Genomic DNA, 19125 nt, shown 5'->3' on the forward strand with positions numbered 1-19125 from the left:
TGTTTTACCTGGTTGTTTCTAACACACAAACAAAAAAACTATCGTCTAATTTGTCGTCGGTGAATGATATAGAAGATTAAATACGTATAAATACTACAAGAAACAACTTATTGTTCCGCCCCCTCTTGAGGGGGAAGGAACTATATACCCAAATGGGTTTTTTTGTTCAGACAATTTTCGCCGATCGATATATTCATCGTAGAGAGATGAGACTGGTTTCTTTAGAACGCTTGTTCAGCGTAGAACATGGAACTAAAAAGAGCTTTTAAATTTTCGTTTTTTACAGGGAGTTATCGACGTTTAAATTTTGAGAAAATAGTGAATACCGGTAAGATTTTATTCGCAATTTCCTGAAAAAAGTTTGACTAAAACTTCGCCAATTTCGCTAAAATTTGTTAATTTTTTCAGAAAGTGTTGTTGGTTTACATTTGCATGGACAAAAAAAATTGTAGGCTATTTTTATTAACTTTTCTGTCAAAAACTCTGACTAAATATTTCAAAATTAAGACTTTTTCATCAAAAACAGCGCAAAATAAGTTTCTTTAATCCAGTTTGATTAAATTTACAAAAAATACAGACCCAAAAAGCAATAGCAGCAATAGTTTTTGACAAATCTTGGACTGGTATAATCCAAAAAATATCGGATTGTAATCAGTCGTTATTTTTTTTTCAAAAAATCGATCTTTTCTACATTAATTAAATAACAGAACATTTCAAACCAAAGCACAATAATGATAGGTCTAATTGGATTCCTAAATAGCACCACTTCATTTTATCAAATTGACTAATTGAAAGCTCATGGTTGTTTTGACTTTTAAAAGTATTTGATTTTTAAATAAATGATGACTTATCAAAATTGCCTCTAATTTTCTCTTAATATGGTCAACTTGTAGCTTATTGTCAGCAATGAAAGAATGCTTCTTCTTTCTTTTGAAATCAAATTTAATCATTATTGTGGTTTTACGCCTTAAGTTATGGTTCTCTGGATACGATACTACCAGATTTCACATTTTTAAAAAAAAACTGTTTAGTTATTGCCCGTTTTGCAGGTTTTCTAATTTTATCTTATTATCACGTTATTGACATTTCATAAATCACATTATGGGCCGTCAAAAAAATACAATTGATAAAACTAAACTCCTTGAAGATATAGATTATTATTTTATCGGCTACGGCACTACTTTCTCGAAAAGTTTGTTTGAATTTTTCAGTTTTTTGTCTTTAACTGCCTTTTTTATTTTTTATTTTGGTCCTACGAAATTTCCGCAGCAATGACCGGGTTGCATTGGTTTTTCATGGAAGAATAGATGAGCCGAATTCTGATATTAGTAGATAGCTGAGGGCTTTCATGACTCTGAAAACAATTATCCTCCAAATTAAAAAAAACACTTTTTAACTTCGCAATTTTGTTCCTTTTAATGTCTGTTCCTTATCTAGTCTCGGTAATTACAGACCAAATATGACATTATTGTTCAAAAAGGAAGATTTCAAAAGGGTATTGGTGTCACACAATCTTATGTTTTTGGAGAATTCGTTATGACTTTACTGGCTTCGACACGAGTTCTTCAGAAGAAAAAGTAAATTAATTTTTGATTTTTTGTGATGTTCTTTTGTAGACTTAAGACATAATCTGGATAGTTCCATTTCTTAAGGACTCTGGAAGAATAAACAAACCTATTTAATCATTTCATTCTGTAATTAATGGCGTTCATGTCTTGGGGAAAATTTTTTTTCGAAAAAATTTGAAGTGTTACATAATTTTGCATTTTCTTTAAATTTTTTCTACCTGTTACCTAGCTTCATTAGTGAGATATCACATAATCATTTATCGGTGCTCGCAAAAAGTGCAATCAAACATATTTTGATGGCCATTGTATGGTTTTACGGTTTCGAAAACGTTTTCTGCCAAGCTTTAATTGATTTTTTGTTTGTTGTCTATTTGTTGTTCTTTTTGTAACCGCCTAAAAAATTGAATACCGGCAGTTCTTTATTCCTTCTATAGAAGCAATGGTAATCGTACACCTATGGGATTTTTTAGTTGGTTTCTAATGGTTTTCATCACTTTGAAATTAATTAATTTTAAAAAAATAAGCGAACTTTTTAACTTTACTGTGTTTGTTCTCGATTGTCTAACTGTAACCAATCCTTTTCATTTACTAGTCCCATATGTTTTCTGGTGAATTACAAGTTATTTTGTCTAATATCAGTTTTTTCTGACGCAATTTTGACTTCGTTATTAAGATTTGTTTTTTAAAACGGACATGAAGATTTTGATATAATTAACTTTTGTTGTTGTTGTTGTTGTTTGATTTTGCTGTTCTTTTTGACTTGCTTTGTTAATCTAATGCGCCATTGTTACTCCATCACTAAGTTATTTGCTTTGGAGGCTATCTTTTTGTTCATACATCAATTTTAAAAAGAATACGTGAATTTTTGGGTTTTTCTATGTTCCTCATTTGGCAGACAATCATGCCAAAATGGTGGATGAGCGGGGTCGGAACCTTATGTGCAATCGCACATTATTGAGTCGCCTTGCTTTTTGAAGTATTATATATCGTGTTTTTTAATGCAAAACTCTCGGAGTTAGTTGAGAGCATTTTATACCTTTTATGGAGGTTGTATTGAACAGACAACTCTGGTCTTCCGATTCTGCTAGTCTCTTATTTCCAGTGTAATGTCATGAGTCAAACGTGGCTATTTATATGACCTTGTCTAAATATATCCAAACTTTCAGTCTAATCCGCCCAGACGAAATGTGCCATAATAACTCAGTTTCCAAACAGATAAAGCACAGTTGAATTTAGATTTACATCTTTACAATCTTTTGAAGCTACCTGGATCCATTCGCAACTCCCAGTGAGTACATGTAGAAATTCTCGAGTATTGAGTATTGAGTCAGCAGGGTATAAAGTTTTCTATATTCGTCTTCGAAAATAGTCCAAAAGTATTGCGCAAAAGAAAATAAACGAGTGAAGATCAGTTGCTTATAATCTTGATTTCGTGTCTATAAGTTTAAAAGTCCTTTTATTGGTCTTACTTAAACCTAGCGCATATTAAATAATCGGCTACGATTAAATTTTTACGAAGAAGCTGGGTGATGTGCGTTCGCAAATAATGTGCCGACCTATCTTTTCCCAAAAAATTATTAAAATTTCTAGAAACAGAGGTACCCTTTAGAAACTAAAAAATTATATGACTTTTTCAAAACGTTCGACAGAAAAACAAGCAGGGAAACCAGCAGAAATTGCTTCAGTTGTCTCACCTTTGCACAGATAAAAGCCAACAATTTAAGACCTGATAACATTTAATTTTTCAATTAATTCAAACCTCAGCGATAATAATAATGGATTGTTGTGATCAAGAGTTCTTTTTGAGACACAAAAAATGTGTTTTTGATAAATAAAATCGCAAGAAAAAACTATAGAGGCAAAAAATGTCTCACCACCTAAACCACAACGCACACTTAACGCCAAATTTAAACAATTTTTTTGCAAAAGTATTAAAAATGTAAGATTTTGGACGCACTTTACTTCGAACTTCAACAAATTAGAAGATTTTTAAAAATTAGAAGAGTTTTCTGATCAAGGGTTGTTCTAAACACAAACATCAAGTTTTTGATATATTATTTAGCAGTAAAATTTTACGCAGACATCAAATGTCTCATTTACACTCAAATAGGAAACACAAACCTTACAATTGCATAACTTCAGTAAACAAGAGTGGATTCAAATAAAATCAGTGCTGCGTAAATCAGCATATTGCAACGGAAATTGGTAGAAAAATCTGCACAAAAATTTGTTGGAGAGTGTTGTGAGATTAAAATTTGACCACAAGTACTTTGTAACCAAAAAGAGATTTAAAAATTGTTCTAAAGAAATTGAAACTTTTTTCTGAATATTTTGTTAAAATCTAATTTTGTTAGCTTTGTTTAAAAAAAATGATCAGTCGAAAATGTCAGATAAAATAGTTTCATCATTCACATAGAAAAAATAAATAGAAAAAATAAATGAAAACAATAAAACTTACGAAATTATTATACTTCTGGTTGAAAATTTATATCACTTTTCCGTTTTGAAGAATTATGGGAAATGTACCATGAAAAGTTTCCCAGATCGAGAGTTTTTTGAGACACCAAAATTGGATGTTTGATAAATGATATCGCAATAAAAAATCATGGAGATAAAAAAATGTTTTGCCATCTTAAACAGAATTTGAAACCTCACAATACTTTATTTTCATTAACCACAAAAATCAATTGTAAAGAAAAAATAAATAGCAGTGCGTAAGTCAACAAAAATCTGATAACATAAATTTCTCTAATAAATTCTATGGCTCAAATTGGCTAAGTTTTCAGTCACAACCAACAGTTAACGCCAAATTTAAAATTTTTTTGCAAAAGCTCTAAATATGTAAAATACGGAACGCATTTTATTTCAAACTTCATTACTGAAATAAGACAATTTTTCGGATCAAGAGGTTTTTTTTTACACACACGAAAATCAAGTTACTGATAAAATATTTCAGAGTCCATTAACTATGCACACGGTAAATATCTCTTCATTTGCACGCGAACTGAAAACCTCACAATTGTCTAACTTCAGTGAAAATAAGAGCGTATTCAAACGATACTAAGTGCTGCATTAATCAGCAGTTTGTAACGAAAACTGGTCGAAGAATCTGCAAAAAGTTTCATCTGAAATTTTTCCGCGATTAAAACTTAACCACAATTACTTTGTAACCAAATAAAAAGATTCCTCTAAAGAAATTGGAACTTTTTTCTTGATGTTTTGTCAAAATCTCACTTTAGCTTAGAAAAATTAATCAGTCGAAAGGCAAATGCCAGATAAAATTGTTTCGTTATTCACACGAATAATTCGGTAAAATTAAAGGAACACATTTTATTTGTAAAATTTTTATAGTTTTGGTCGAAAAAAATATCACATTTTCCATTTTGAATAATTATGCAATAATTTTTTCATGAAAATTCATAGAATTCATCTAAAAGCTTTCAATTTCCTGTACTTATATACAAGTTGTCAAAAAATTCTACAGATGATATCACCATTATGTATTCCAGAAATCCAAAAAATTAACTAATAAAAAGTTTAAATTTTAATGCTTCTGTTTTTGCTTATTTTTTAAAATCATTTCTTCAATGAACTATTTCAATCTAGAAAAAACTTCTCGGCTGAAATTGTTTCAACAGTTGTTTTGTGTAACTAGCTGTTCAAATATTCACCCACTGAAAAATTCTTGCTAATACTTTTATGCGGCAGACACGGTTTGGAGAAAAAAACTACATTTTTTAGGCAAAAGCACATCGGCCTTAGTATATATACTGAGCAAAAGGGCTATTTCCGCTCACCTGTATAAAGATCAGTAAGCGAGTGATAATAAATGCAACGTTTTCAAAAACAGTGTGCTTAAATTAGCAACAAGTGTATTAGACTCAATTCATCTGATCTCGTTGCTCATTTCCGCACGTTTGATATCGACGAATTCCATTCTTTCTTGCAGCTTCAACGTCATTAATTTGGCACTTTTTAGCAGACTCAAGTAATTAAAAGGCGCTGAGGGAATTTTCTAAATTTGATATATATATATATATATATATATATATATATATATATGTCTATTTTTTGTCCACAAAAATGTTTGATCATGCGCTGGTAATGCAAAGCAACTGTAAAACTCCGTGCGAAAAACAGTGGCGCGACTTGGGAGGAGTAGCCGATATTTTTTGCATTGCTATTGTCGCAAGAATTCGCAGAGGGAAATAGCGACGAAGAAACGGCAATTTGATCAGTGATATTGACATTGACGCTGATCTCGAATTAGCTAAAACGCAAAGAAGCAACAAAATCTACTCAAAAATGTAAATTATCCTAAATTCGCGGCAAAATTAGTCAAATTTTTGAAACAGTGCCAAAATTTTAAACTCTGATATTTCAGCGGTTAAAAGTAAAGATATTCCACACCAGATAGCACCACAACTTTTTATGACAAATGTATTGATCTTATTGAGAATAGTCAATTTTCATTTCGAGGTTCCGTCTTTAGCAAACCTTCCTTAAAATCAAATCAAGCCCAATGAACAAAAAGTTTGTTTTCAATGAATCGCTCATGCCTTTTTTTTGGCTTCAACTCGTTTTCGCTTCAACAAGTTTGAGCAAATTTTTATTGAAATTTTGAATATCATTTTGAGATTATGTTAAATTTTTGGAGTCCTATAGCATATAATCTGTGACAAAAAGTGCAATATAATTCCTCATGAGCATTGGCTGAACCTATATTTTGTTTGAGTGGACAGCTAAAGGCTGTTAAGACTGTTTTTTTTTAACATTAATTAGTCTTAAACATATTTTCATGAACTGTAAGTCAGTCTCAGTAATGAAAGAAACTCGTTCTTTTCTACTGCAATTGAATTTAATCTGGTTAGCTGTTTTATCTTCATAGTATAGGTTTAAGACTTCGATGTCAAGAGTTTTCAAAACTTTTTAAATTTTTGGATGTTTTTTTGTAATTTTGGTTCCTTTATTTATCACAACATCCTAAAACCGATAGTTCCAATTGGCCCAAGGAAGACGTTCAATGGATCAGAAATAAAGTTTTCAAAGATAAATCGTATGGCTTAAAGGTCATTTTCTTCTCGCCCAATTTTATTGATTTTCTGTTTTTTGCCTGTATGTGTTGTTGTTCTCATTTTCATTAGACTCATTGTATTGTTATATTGATCTGCAAAAGATGACGAAAATCCCATCGAGGAGAAACTTAGCGTTTTTATTGAGTTCCGTTGAAAGCTATTGAATTTGATGCCTTTGACACTACGTGTTTTCGCAAAAACTTCGTGGTTTTAATATTTTTGTTAGTATTTGTTAACTTTTGAAAATCCTATTGTTAAAAAAAGCATCCCAGTGCTGTTAAAACTTATTCTGAAAACAAGAAATTTTTTACTCAAAAGTTTTTTTAGTGGTTTCGACACTTCTCTCGCTCAACTTTTTTGAATTTGCAGTTTTTGCCTGATTTTATTTTCATTCTTTATGTAGCCGTAAAAAACTTTCCGATGTCATAAGCTTCTAATTGAAAATTGACTGAATCACGTTACAGAATGCAGTCAGTTTATAGTGAACAGTCTAAAGTTTATGAGGTTATTCGTAATCATTTTTTTTTCTTTTGAGTTTTTGTTGTTCCTTTCGTTGTCCCAACTTGAAATTATTTTCATCACCTAAAGCTCACATCCGATTCCTTGTAATTCCAAAATTAACGTGTCTTGATATAATGTCGTCACTGATGTTATGTTTGTGGGACAATATGCGTTTTCATAAAACTTTTGTGAGTGGTCAAAAATTTTGTTCCTTTCTCTCTATTTTTAGCACATTCGCGTAATAACAGAACCCAATTATTTTCTAATGTGTCCTTAGTGAACTTTTTCAATATTTCAGTATAATTTTAGCTCAATTATTACAAATAACATTTGATATAAAAATACATAATATTCAGATAATAGCTAATGATTTTAATGGCTTCGTAAAGGAACTTATTCAATCTTTCAGTATAATTTTAGCTCAATTACTACAAATAACAATTGATATAAAAATACATAATATTCAGATAATAGCTAATGATTTTAATGGCTTGTTTTCTCGAAAATAGTTTGTAATTTTTGATTTTTTCTGAATTTATAGTCCGTTTCTAATCCTTAGTCTAATCAATGACAGGTCCTATTGGTTTTGTGAAGACTTTTTGTAAATTTATTTAAAAAGCTAAAAAATTTGAGACTTTTGAATTTTTTGTGGTTTAAAATTAGATTGACTTTTGACGTTGAGCTCATTATTTCTTCTGTTTGTTGACTAATTACCTAGTCTCATTAATGAGAATTCCTGTCTGCTGCATACTTAAGTAAGAATTTATTTGTGTAGTCAAAGTTTTGTCCGGTTGCGTTTTGACTTCGTTACTAGCTGCTTTTATGTTTAGATAATGAGTTTCCACCGTGACGTTTTTGTTTTTGCTTTTTTCGTTGTTTGTTTTTTCTCGCAGTCTTTTTAATGGCAGCTCTTGTGGGAGCTGTATTGAGGCAATGCATTGTGTAATTCAATTAGTTGTTTAGTTGTGTAACAACTGTTTTAAAACAAAAACATCCATTTTTCATTATCTCTTCATTTGGTTGACAATTAATTCAAAATCTAGATGAGCTCGGGTGGGAACATCATGTGCGAACGCACATTAATCGGCATCCGTGTTCTCTCTATTACTGCTTATGAGTACAGAGAAATGACTTATATCGAAAGTTTGAAGAAGACTAGGAAAGTTGTACGATCATCTAGAGTGTGCATCGAATTTTTCTTCATCGCATAATTCTTAACTAGATCCAGCAGTATTTTAAGAACTTCTCTGATATTTATACCTTGTGTTTGTTCAGACAGTTCAAAAGCATGAGTAACTTTGAGCATGACTTTTTATTATCCAATGTGGAACGCATATCACACAACAAATGTGTACGAATGTGTTGAAAAAACAACCAGTTTTTATTTATTTTTTGATCTTCAGTATAGCTCCTTTAAATCTCCAATTACAGACAAAAACCACTTTAATTTGGGTGAAATACAATAATTTCATTCACAAAATTAGAGCAATTGTTCCTCGTCCTTGTTCTCTATGTGTTTCAAAAGGAGATTGTACAAAATGAGGATATAATTTTGCTATGTATAATTGATAAAAACTCTTAGACACAATACCAAATTAAGCTTAGTTTCAAGACAATGTTTAAGTTTCGCACAAATATACAATGTCATTCCATTGGAATATGCAAACCAGGGATATAACAAATGGGCGCGACCAAATGTTTTGAATATTTCATGAATTGTTCTGTTTTTCAGCTATAAAAAGACTAAAATTTAAAGAGACGCAACCAAATACAAAAACCATTTGAAAGCGAGGTTCACACCCAATCTATTCCATACAACAGAAAAAATTTCGAGACAAGTTAAAAATGACTTAAAAGTATTGCAATATTTGCGTGCGGTCATATAATATGTATATTACTCAAAAAATCTAGAAATAATTATTTCAAAACTTTCAAGTTTCTGAATCTTTTTTAAATTGTTAACAACAGGGTATGGAGAAAATTGAAAAGTGTTTTTACTAGTTTTTAACTGTTGAAATTTATTCACGGAAGGATTCAAACTTTAAAATTGTTTACATATTTAATCTGGCAAGACATCATTAGACAAATTTTGCCTGTTATATTCCTTTGTCCTATAATTGTTAAGGAGACGTTCCGACTTATGAACTCTTGTAAGATATGCTCTTGTAAGATCTTGAATAACTAGATTTCTCAAGATTTTATAAGACTTGAATATTTTATCTTTAAATAATTTCATTGTTGAGTGATTGAAGTCTGGACATGACTGGGTAACAGTTGTTATGTTACCCAGGATGAAGTTCGCGACTCAAGACAGGTATTGGCCAGACCGACCATACCCAAAACAGGCATTGGCCAGACCGACAATACCCAAAGATAGGTATTGGCCAGACCGAGCAGACTTTGGCCACCATTGGCCAGACTGACCAGACATTGTCCAGACCATTGGGCAGACCGAACAGACCCTAGCCCAGACCATTGTCCAGACCGTAGGCCAGACCATCCGCCAGACCGTTGTCCAGACCATTGGCCAGACCGAACAGATCCTGGGCCAGACTATTAGCCAGACTCATTTAAACGTGTATAAGCATCCAATAAAATGTATAATTTATTCGTTTCATTTTTTTGAATGACAAACGAATATGAGATTTTAAAAAGAAATTATTGAAAAAAAACTGTCCGTTTAAAGACAAATGCAAATTTCAAAAGAAGGTTAACAAAGTACTCTAATCATTTAGAAGTAGATGACGTTTACCGTTTATGGGCTGCTATTTTGAAAAACAGTCAATACAGCACGCATTTATACAATTTGGCTCTTATTTGGCTGGACCTCTAGGCCTTGAAATTAGGTATTGGCCAGACCGAACAGACCAAAATATGGGCATCTGCCAGACCGAACAGACAGAAATATGGGTATCGGCCAGACCGAACAGACCAAAATATGGGCATTGGCCAGACCGAACAGACCAAAATGTGGGTATTGGCCACACCGAACAGACCGAAATTTGGGTATTGGACAGACCGAACAGGCCGAAATTTGGGTATTGGCCAGACCGAACAGACCGAAATATGGGTATTCGCCAGAACGAATACACTAATATTGCCATTGGCCAGACGGAAGGCGCGACCCAAATTTTTTCCAGACCATTGTGGACGGTCGCACCGGACCCCCCTGTCCGCGACCCAAGTCGGTCTGGCCAATACCTGTCTTGGATCGCGGACTTCATCCTGGGTAGGGTAGATGAAGTTGCGTTACAAGTCTCGTTCACGCAACTTTATCTCTCTTAGATCATGAAAATTCAGGACCAAATCTCTTTTTGGTGATTAAAAAAATGCTTAGTAATGCTCATATTGAGCACACTAGGATTTGAAGTTTATGCGTTAGTTGAACTGTCTTTTAGATAGCATGGTAAAAACTCTTACCATAGAACCCATAATAAAACAAAGCGGCTCGGTAATGTGCGATTGCACATAGGGTTCCGACCCCGCTCATCCACAATTTTGGCATAATTGTCTACTAAATGAGGAACAGATGGACAAACACACAAAATTCAAGTATTTTTCAAAAAAAACTGGTGTATGAACGAAAAGCCTCCAAAGCAAATAACTCAGTGGAGTAAAAAATGATGCATTGGATTGATGAGGTGTGCCGATATTAAGAAAGCTCGCGAAGACGAACGGCAAAATCACACAACAACAACAAACATTAATCACATCAAAAAAATTATGTCCGCTTTAAAAAACAAAACTTAATAACAGTCAAAATAGCGTCAGATAAAAATGAAAATAAACAAAATAACTTGTAATTCACCCAAACCAAATGGTTATTCACCAGTTTATAGTAAAGCTTGGTAACAATTAGACAAAAAACAATAGAAACTTCAAAGTAAGAAAATTCGCTGATTTTTTTTTAAAAAAAAACTAATTTCAAAGTAATGAAAACCATTAGGAATAAACTAAAATATACCATATGTTTACCTTTACCAATGCCTTTTTAGAAGGGAATTAAGAGCTCTTGGTATTTAATTTTTTATGCAAAAATAACTACAAATAGACAACAAACAAAAAATCAATTAAAACTTGCCAGAAAACGCTTTGGAAGCCGTAAAGCCATACTTTGCCCCCCGAAATATGTTCGATTGCCCCTTCGTCGAACACCGATATTGGGATATGTGGCGGCTCTTTAATGAAAATAAGCAACAATTAGACAAAAGAGAAAAAAAATGCAAAATTGTGTAATAATTGTTTTTTTTTCGAAAAAAATTTTTTTCCAAAGACATCAAAGCCATTAATTACAAAATGAAAAATTCGAATAAGTTCATGCATTCATCCAAAGAAAGCTTTTGAGACCTGCATTTATCCAGAATATGTCTTACCTCTACAAAAAGAACGTCAAATATGACAAAAATAAAAAAAATCATTTACTTTTGTTTTGTGAAAAACCCGCGACGAAGCCAGTAAAGTCAAAACGAACTCTCTTAAAACATTAGATTTCGTGACACCAATCCCTTTTCCCTTTTGACACCTTTCCTTGAATTGTATTATGTGATCTCTCATTAATGAAACTAGGTAACAATTAGACCAAAAAAAAGCTTATTATTATTAGACCAAAAAAAAGATTATGTAATACTTGTTTTTATCGAAAAAAATTCATTTCCAAAGACAAGAAAGCCATAAACTACAAAATGAGGAATTGAATAGGTTCATTTATTCTTCCAAAGGAAGCCCTGGAGACCTGCAGTTATCCAGAACAAGTCTTATGTCTACAAAAAGAACGTCAAATATGACAAAAATCAAAAATTAATTTACTTTTTTTTGTGAAAAACCCGTGTCGAAGCCAGTAAAGTCATAACGAATTCTTTAAAAACATTAGATTTTGTGACACCAATCCCTTTTGACACCTTCCCTTCACAAAAATATTGTCATCTTAAAAATTTATAATTAACGAGACCAGGTAACAAACAGACAAAAAAAGGAACAAAATTGCTAAAATGACATTTTTTTCGTTTTGGAAAACAATTTTTTTTAATGTCATGAAAGCCATTATCTATCTTCTGATATCAGAACATCGGCTCATGTACTCTTCCAGGAAAAGCCAATCAAGCCGGGTCATTGTACAGGAAAACATATACGACTAAAAAGACAAAGTAAAAACGACAGTTAAAGACAAAATTAAAAAACTCAATTAAATTCTTCGAGAATGTACTGTCGAAGCGGTAAAGAACCACAATCTATATCTTTAAGGATTTAGATTTTATCAATTATGAGTTATTTTGAACGCGAAAAATGTGATATATGAAATGATAATAACGTGATAATTTGAAAAAACTAGAAAACCTAAAAATTAAAAAAAAAATTGTGAAATATAGTAGTATCAAAGACAGAAGACCATAACTTAAGGCGTAAAACCGCAATAAATACTAAATTTGAATTCAGCAGAATGAAGGAGCACTCTTTGATTGCTGACACTAAGCTACAAGTTGACCAAATTAAGAGAAAAATGGAGACAAAGTTCAATATGCCATTTCTTATTTAAAAATCAAAAATTTGAAAAGTCAAAACGGCCATAAGCTTTCAAGCAATCAACTAGATAAATTATTTTGAGCTAAAAAGGAAGCCAATAGGACCTATCACTAGTGAGCTTTGTCTTGAAATGTTCTGTTATTTAATTAATAAAAAACATCAAATTTTTTTTACAAGAAACCGACTGACGACAATCCGAATTATTTTTGGATTGTAACGGTCCACGATTGGTAGAGAACTAATCCTGCTAATGCTCATTTTCCATTAGGAATATTTAATTTTGGAATATCATTTATATAGATATTTTGTTAGTTAAAAAATCAAAAATAAATGCTGCGTTTTTGATAATCAACGAATGAAGTTAGCAAAAAACGGCAAACTTTTATTTACAGAGCACTCTCAACGGAAGCTGAATTGGCATTAGCCACCTTTTCAGTCTAAAAAGATTGTGTTAGTGGTGTTTGTGTGTGCACTTCCTGCAAATTTAATCAGAGTGCACTAAAGAAACTTATTTCGTGCTGTTTTTGATGAAAAAATCTGAATTTTGTGAAATATTTAGCCGGAATTTGTGACAAAAAATTCAATGAAAATAGCCGACAGTATATTTTGTCTTTAAACGTAAAATGAACAACATTTTCTTGAAAAATTTTATTAAATTTTATCAAAATTGGCGAAATTTTAGTCAAAAATTCCGAAAAAATGTGAATGAAATCAACGGAATTCACTCTATTTTCTCGAAAGTTTAAACCTCGATATCTCCCTTTGAAAAACGAAAATCAAAAAAATCTTATTAATTCCATATTTTACGCTGGACAAGCTTTCTAATGATACCAGTCTCAACTCTCTACGATGAATATATCGATCGGCCAAAATTGACTGAACAAAAAAACCGTTTGAGTATATAGTTCCTCCCCCCTCAAGAGGGTTCGGAACAACAATGGATCATTACTGAAAAAAGACCGCGAAAGTCATGGTTGATATTCAAGAAAAAAGACTATCTGAGTTAGGAATCGTTCTCGCCAAATAATTAAGACATCTTGGTGTTAAATTTTATCTTTCATGTAATCTTGAACACCGGCTTTTACGATTTCTCAAAGCTAAACTACAACAAAAACAAAAACCTGTTCCGTGCAATGGTCTTAACTTTGAGATTTCTCAGTCTTTCCGCAAATTGTTTCTGCGAGCCACACTCACAAATAATTTTCAAAAATTGTAAAAGTTTTTTTTCAAACCGCTGATTTACTACAATAAACAAAACAATCCGTATTGGCACCATTTGAAAATGCACACAGAACAAAAGCAGTTTGTTGCCTTGATTATCACAATTTTTTTAAATCTTCATGAAGTGATTTTCAGAAACCCAAAGTTTAAATAACTAAACAAAAATTTGTTGCCACTATAAACGCATCCCAAATCTAAATGAGCATTCTTGCAAATGCTTTTTCTTCAGAAAAAAAGACAATTTCGCAAACAATTACCAAAAGGTTTTACCTTTTGAAGTGTTTTAAATTTTTTAACATTCTTTTTTAAAAGTGAGCACATCATGTTAATCAGATACAGAGTCACAATACAAATCCCTTTTTAGTTACTCCTCGTGTAAACAATATTAGTTTAGGAAAATAAAAATACGATTCATTAAAAAATGCTGAAAACGACAAAAGACTACGATCTTTTTCTAGCATTAATTATTTTGACTGGCTGTCAAAACCTTGAGTAGTTTTTCGTTGTGTTTTTAAAAGTGAGAGCAACCCCAGAGGATAATTTAATAGAAATTTGTAGTTTTTTACATAAAACTGTTATACAAAAACGTCGACCTCAAAATTTTGCTCCAGGAATTTATTATTGGTGAGCATTCTAAATATAGAAGATAAAACTATAGTTCATCAATTGATCGTATATATTTTTGATGATAGGTAACTGGTAATGGATTTCAAAATTTCTAGTACTTGGCTTGACAGAAACAATTGTCATCCAGTGGACTTTACGATTCATTTTTCGAATCTCTTTCAATCTTTTTTCTTAATTTCTGAAAGATTTTACAAAAGATAAGCTAGTTGTTTGAATATTCAAAGATTACCGTCCTGCGTTCAACCTAATAAAATTGTGCCTATTTGTACCTGTTAAGTAAAATTTTTGTGTCTTTCTAGATGATTATGACAACTCCACAACTTTTTGGTCCATGAGTGTTTTCGGTCATAAGGCCATAATACGTGTTTTCAAATGGTTTTTGCTGCGAGTGAAAACTTTTTCTTCCCGAACGTTGGGCAGAGAAATATTTGTACTTATATGTGACTTATATTGTACTAAAAAATGGCTTATATGCTACATAGAAGAAAATCACGTCAATGCGGGAAAAGTTAGGTTACTAGCATGAATGAGATCACAAAAAATGTGTCCTCCTCTTTGATGTGGGATTGATCAAAAATGAAAAGATTTTCTGTGGTAATTAATGCTTTCATGTTGCCAAGAAGATTTTCGCCCCTATCCGTTTGCGCGCTTAAAACACAGAACTCAATTTGCTATCTTTTGATAGTTAACCAAAAAAGAATTTAATAACAATGGTACAGACCACAAGGAAACTTAAAGGCTTTCAGAAAAATGAGTTAACTGTTGTTACCTGACGTTTGTGCTGTTGAGAATGAAAGTGGTGCAGTTATGTGGGATGGAGCTGACTGAGTAGTTGAAGTAGTCACACCTGCATGAGGGAATGTGTCCGTCCTGTTCACTCGTGAACAACAACACCACTAAAACAACATCGACAAACATACAGCAATTCATTATCGCTAACTGAAGAAATAGCTGTGCTCATTGTGAATTGTTACATTGGAAACACTTAAATAACATTACAACTGAATTGAATTGTTTTGCAGAGAAAAGGACTCGGCAAAACGATCGATTCTTTGAGCAAAATATTTGGAACAAACTTATTGATCTTACATTAGTCTTCCTACAGAACCATTCGTTAACCATCAAGCATCTTATACAAATAAGGCGTTATATATATATATATATATATATATATATATATATATATTATATACATGTATATATATATATATATATATATATATATATATATATATATATATATATATATACATGTATATATATATATATATATATATATATATATATATATATATATATATATATATACATAAAAATTGAAAAGCAATTAGATTTTAGTTTTTAGTTAGTAGTCTTTTAAGGCTTTAAATGTCTCAACGTGTCATTGAACCAACTGACCATAATTGGTTTCATAGACCGTTGTCCAAGATTTTCTTAAATTCGTAAACACAGCATGATGATTTTTAACAGCATGATGATATAAGTATGGCATTTATAGCATGATGATAGTGCTATATTTTTACAGAAAATTACAAAATTTGCTGAATAATTAATTAGATGCGGTAACATCAAAAATGAGATTCTGAAAAGGTGGAAATGACGCTACAGCTGCAATCAATAAATACTGTATGTAACTCGGTTTTATCAGACATTGGACGCTTTTTATAATTAGATATCATTTGAGATTCAGGTGCAATATTATGCCATTTGAGCTCCCAAAAGTTGAATGTAGAAAGTGATTGAACCGGTATCAAGTCGTAATCAGTATGTATGGCCATTTGTAGTACACATATCTCAATTTATTAAATCAATAGTGTTGGTGGAATTATTCGAAATACTGAGTTTGGTAACATAGGCTGGTAACAGAAATAAAAAAGCAATAAAAATATGGGCATCTGTTAAATTTTGTCTAAATAAATAGAAAATTTCATTATTGTAAAAACAATAGTCTTATCACATCAAAAAACTTATGTTATTCTGTAAACTTGAGCCATTCTTTGGTATAACAAATTTCGTTACTATGGGATCATGTAAAATAACGCTAAACCCAGAACCTCTGGCCAAATTATGATATCATTTTTACCTGTCCCTGATAGAAAATTAATAAAAATTGTATCTCTCAAATTACTCTGATCATTATAGGCTCAAACGTCAAACACTTTCCTTTTAACTGTTGCAAGCTATTCGCCTAATCCCCATTATGCCCCACGCAAAATTATAGCCCCTATTATGGCATGTTTACGCTAATGGGGGGGGGGGTAGATATATTCATCATATGACCATTGGGGTTTGGGGGCGGGGACGGTGCTTTCATCAGTAAGAACCTGCTTTTCCATCACTGATCAACATGTCCGATTTGTAGTCTCTGAAGCCAAAAGTGCTGTCTAAGCTGATTTACTATGAGGCTCAATGTCTTCGGAGCAACTGAACTCCTTTGCAACAATCACTCGTAAAATTGAAGACAAGTTCAAAACCTCCATTGTCCCAATTATTATTTCCGAATAGCCAGAATAATAGTATTGCCGAAAAATGTTTCAAACAGTTCAAAATTAACTTAAAACAACAAAAAGAGTTATACGAGTTATAGGTGTGTCTCCGTTTGTAAATGTATGTGTGTGCGTGGGTGTTTCTTTGGGAATGCTGAGAGATCGCGCACGCAAGAGGGGGGAGAGAGAGAGAGAGAGAGAGAGAGAGAGAGAGAGGAAACAGGGGGGTAAGATTTGGCTAAACGCCAAAAAGTTTCCAAAATTTTGAACACTTCGGATCCAGTATTTGTTATGTATTCTTTTAGAGAACTATTTAAAAGATCCTACCTGAAATTGGAACAAAATAGTTGTCTAATATGCTTCATAATGGAGCACGCGCGCCAACCAATTCAGCTGACTAAGAAGCTTCACCATGTTATCAAATGGTTTTATAGCTGTTATCTGGTGTAGTTTTGGCAATTCAGTCTGTTCTTTTCTGATATGCACTGAACTTAAAATGGAAAGTAAAAAAAATTCAAGATCATGTGTTCTATATCAACTGATAATCCAAAAACACAAGCAGATTGACAAAACCGACAATTTCAAAATCTTAAAAAAGTTTACGATTGTTTGTTAAAAATTAAACTATTTTAATTTTCTGGGTTGCTTTTTGTCTGGCAAGACTTTCATCACCCATTTTTCGGCTTAAAACAATTTGAGTGTGCAAGTTTTTCAAGTCGCGCAAAATACGCCCCACAAAAAGTTTAGGTCCTATTATGGTCTGTTTGCAAAATTTTGTGATAGGTATAGTTGTAATTTACATGACTATTAGGTGGGGTCTGTTTTTTGATCGCCATTTAACCACTCCGATTAATAGTCGGCCAAATTTCAACAGTAAACGCTCGATCATTTCGTTTGTTGTGAGGCCCAATGGGCAGGTGAACTCATCAGGGGTTATCAATTTTAGGAATTAAGCAATCAGTTTTAATAGGAATGACTTAAATAATACTGACTACTTTTTCCGAATAGCACAAAAATTAATGGTAACTAAAAGAACTGCTAAACAAAAACGTCTGCATCCTGTGTTGTCTGTGTGTGGTAAAAAAGTTGAGAAAGAGAAAGTTAGTGTCTGTGTGTGTGTGAGAGAGGAAACATGGGATGAGATCTGGCTAAACGCAAAAATGTTTCCAAAACTTTGAACACTTTGGCTTAAGTATTTGCTATGTACTCTTTTAGAGAAGAATTTATAAGAACTTACCTGAAATTGGCACAAAAGAATTGTCTAATAGGTTTCATGATAGAGCATGCACGCCAACCAATTCAGCTGACTCAGCTGTTTCACCATGTTATTCAATGGTTATATAGCTGTTATCTGGTGTATTTTGGGCAACTCAGTCTGTTTTTTTATATGCATTGAACTTAAAATGGAAAAAAAACTCAAGATCATGTGTTCTATATCAACCAATAACCCAAAAACACAATTATATTAAAAACAGACACTTTCAAAATCTTTTAAAAAACGTTTAGTAGAAAAGTTTTCCAAATAGTAGAAAAATTAATGGTAACTAAGCAAACTGCACAACAAAAACGTGTGCATCCTGCATTGCCTGTGTGCGGTGAAAATGTTGAGAGAGAGAGAGAGTGTGTGTGTGTGAGAGAGAGAAAGAGAGAGAGAGAGAGAGAGAGAGAGAGAGAGAGAGAGAAAGGAGAGATAGATAGATAGAGAGAGAGAGAGAGAGAGAGCGAGAGGGAGAGAGAGAGAGAGAGAGAGAGAGAGAGAGAGCTTTTTCCTTTTTATAATAAACACCAGGGAGAAAGTGTTTCAAAACGAACTTGGCTTTAAATTTTATATGACGCCATTACGCCATTGAGCATTGATTGTCATATAAAGGAAATGAGAATGTTAATAGGATATGATTTGCAAGTAGAACATGAGTGATGTACGACTGCCCATTTATCAGATTGGTGATGTGTTACATGTACAGAAAAGAATCTTGATGAGAAATCCGATGGTTGCTATCGAGTAGTCGTGCAATTTTTGCAGTCCCATTGTTGCAGAGGCAACTGAATATGGACAGAGGGATTGATACCATGCAATTGTTTCATTGAAAAAATGCACGACAGTGCTGCTCGACAGGGCAAATGATG

General features: G+C 32.4%; 1 protein-coding gene across 1 annotated transcript in view; it reads right to left on the reverse strand.

Annotated features, from left to right (window-relative positions):
• LOC142342179 (uncharacterized) overlaps window positions 1-15457 on the reverse strand; it is a 33047-nt gene extending 17590 nt beyond the window's left edge. The window contains exon 1 of the mRNA XM_075393404.1: window positions 15282-15457. Within this exon, the coding sequence (XP_075249519.1) occupies window positions 15282-15442 (161 nt within the window). The 5' untranslated portion in view covers window positions 15443-15457. The remainder of the gene's footprint in view (window positions 1-15281) is intronic.
• Window positions 15458-19125: the final 3668 nt, after the last annotated feature.

Source organism: Convolutriloba macropyga, chromosome 7 (genome assembly GCF_964194025.1).
Source record: "Convolutriloba macropyga chromosome 7, txConMacr16.3, whole genome shotgun sequence".
NCBI classification, from domain to species: Eukaryota; Metazoa; Xenacoelomorpha; order Acoela; family Convolutidae; genus Convolutriloba; species Convolutriloba macropyga.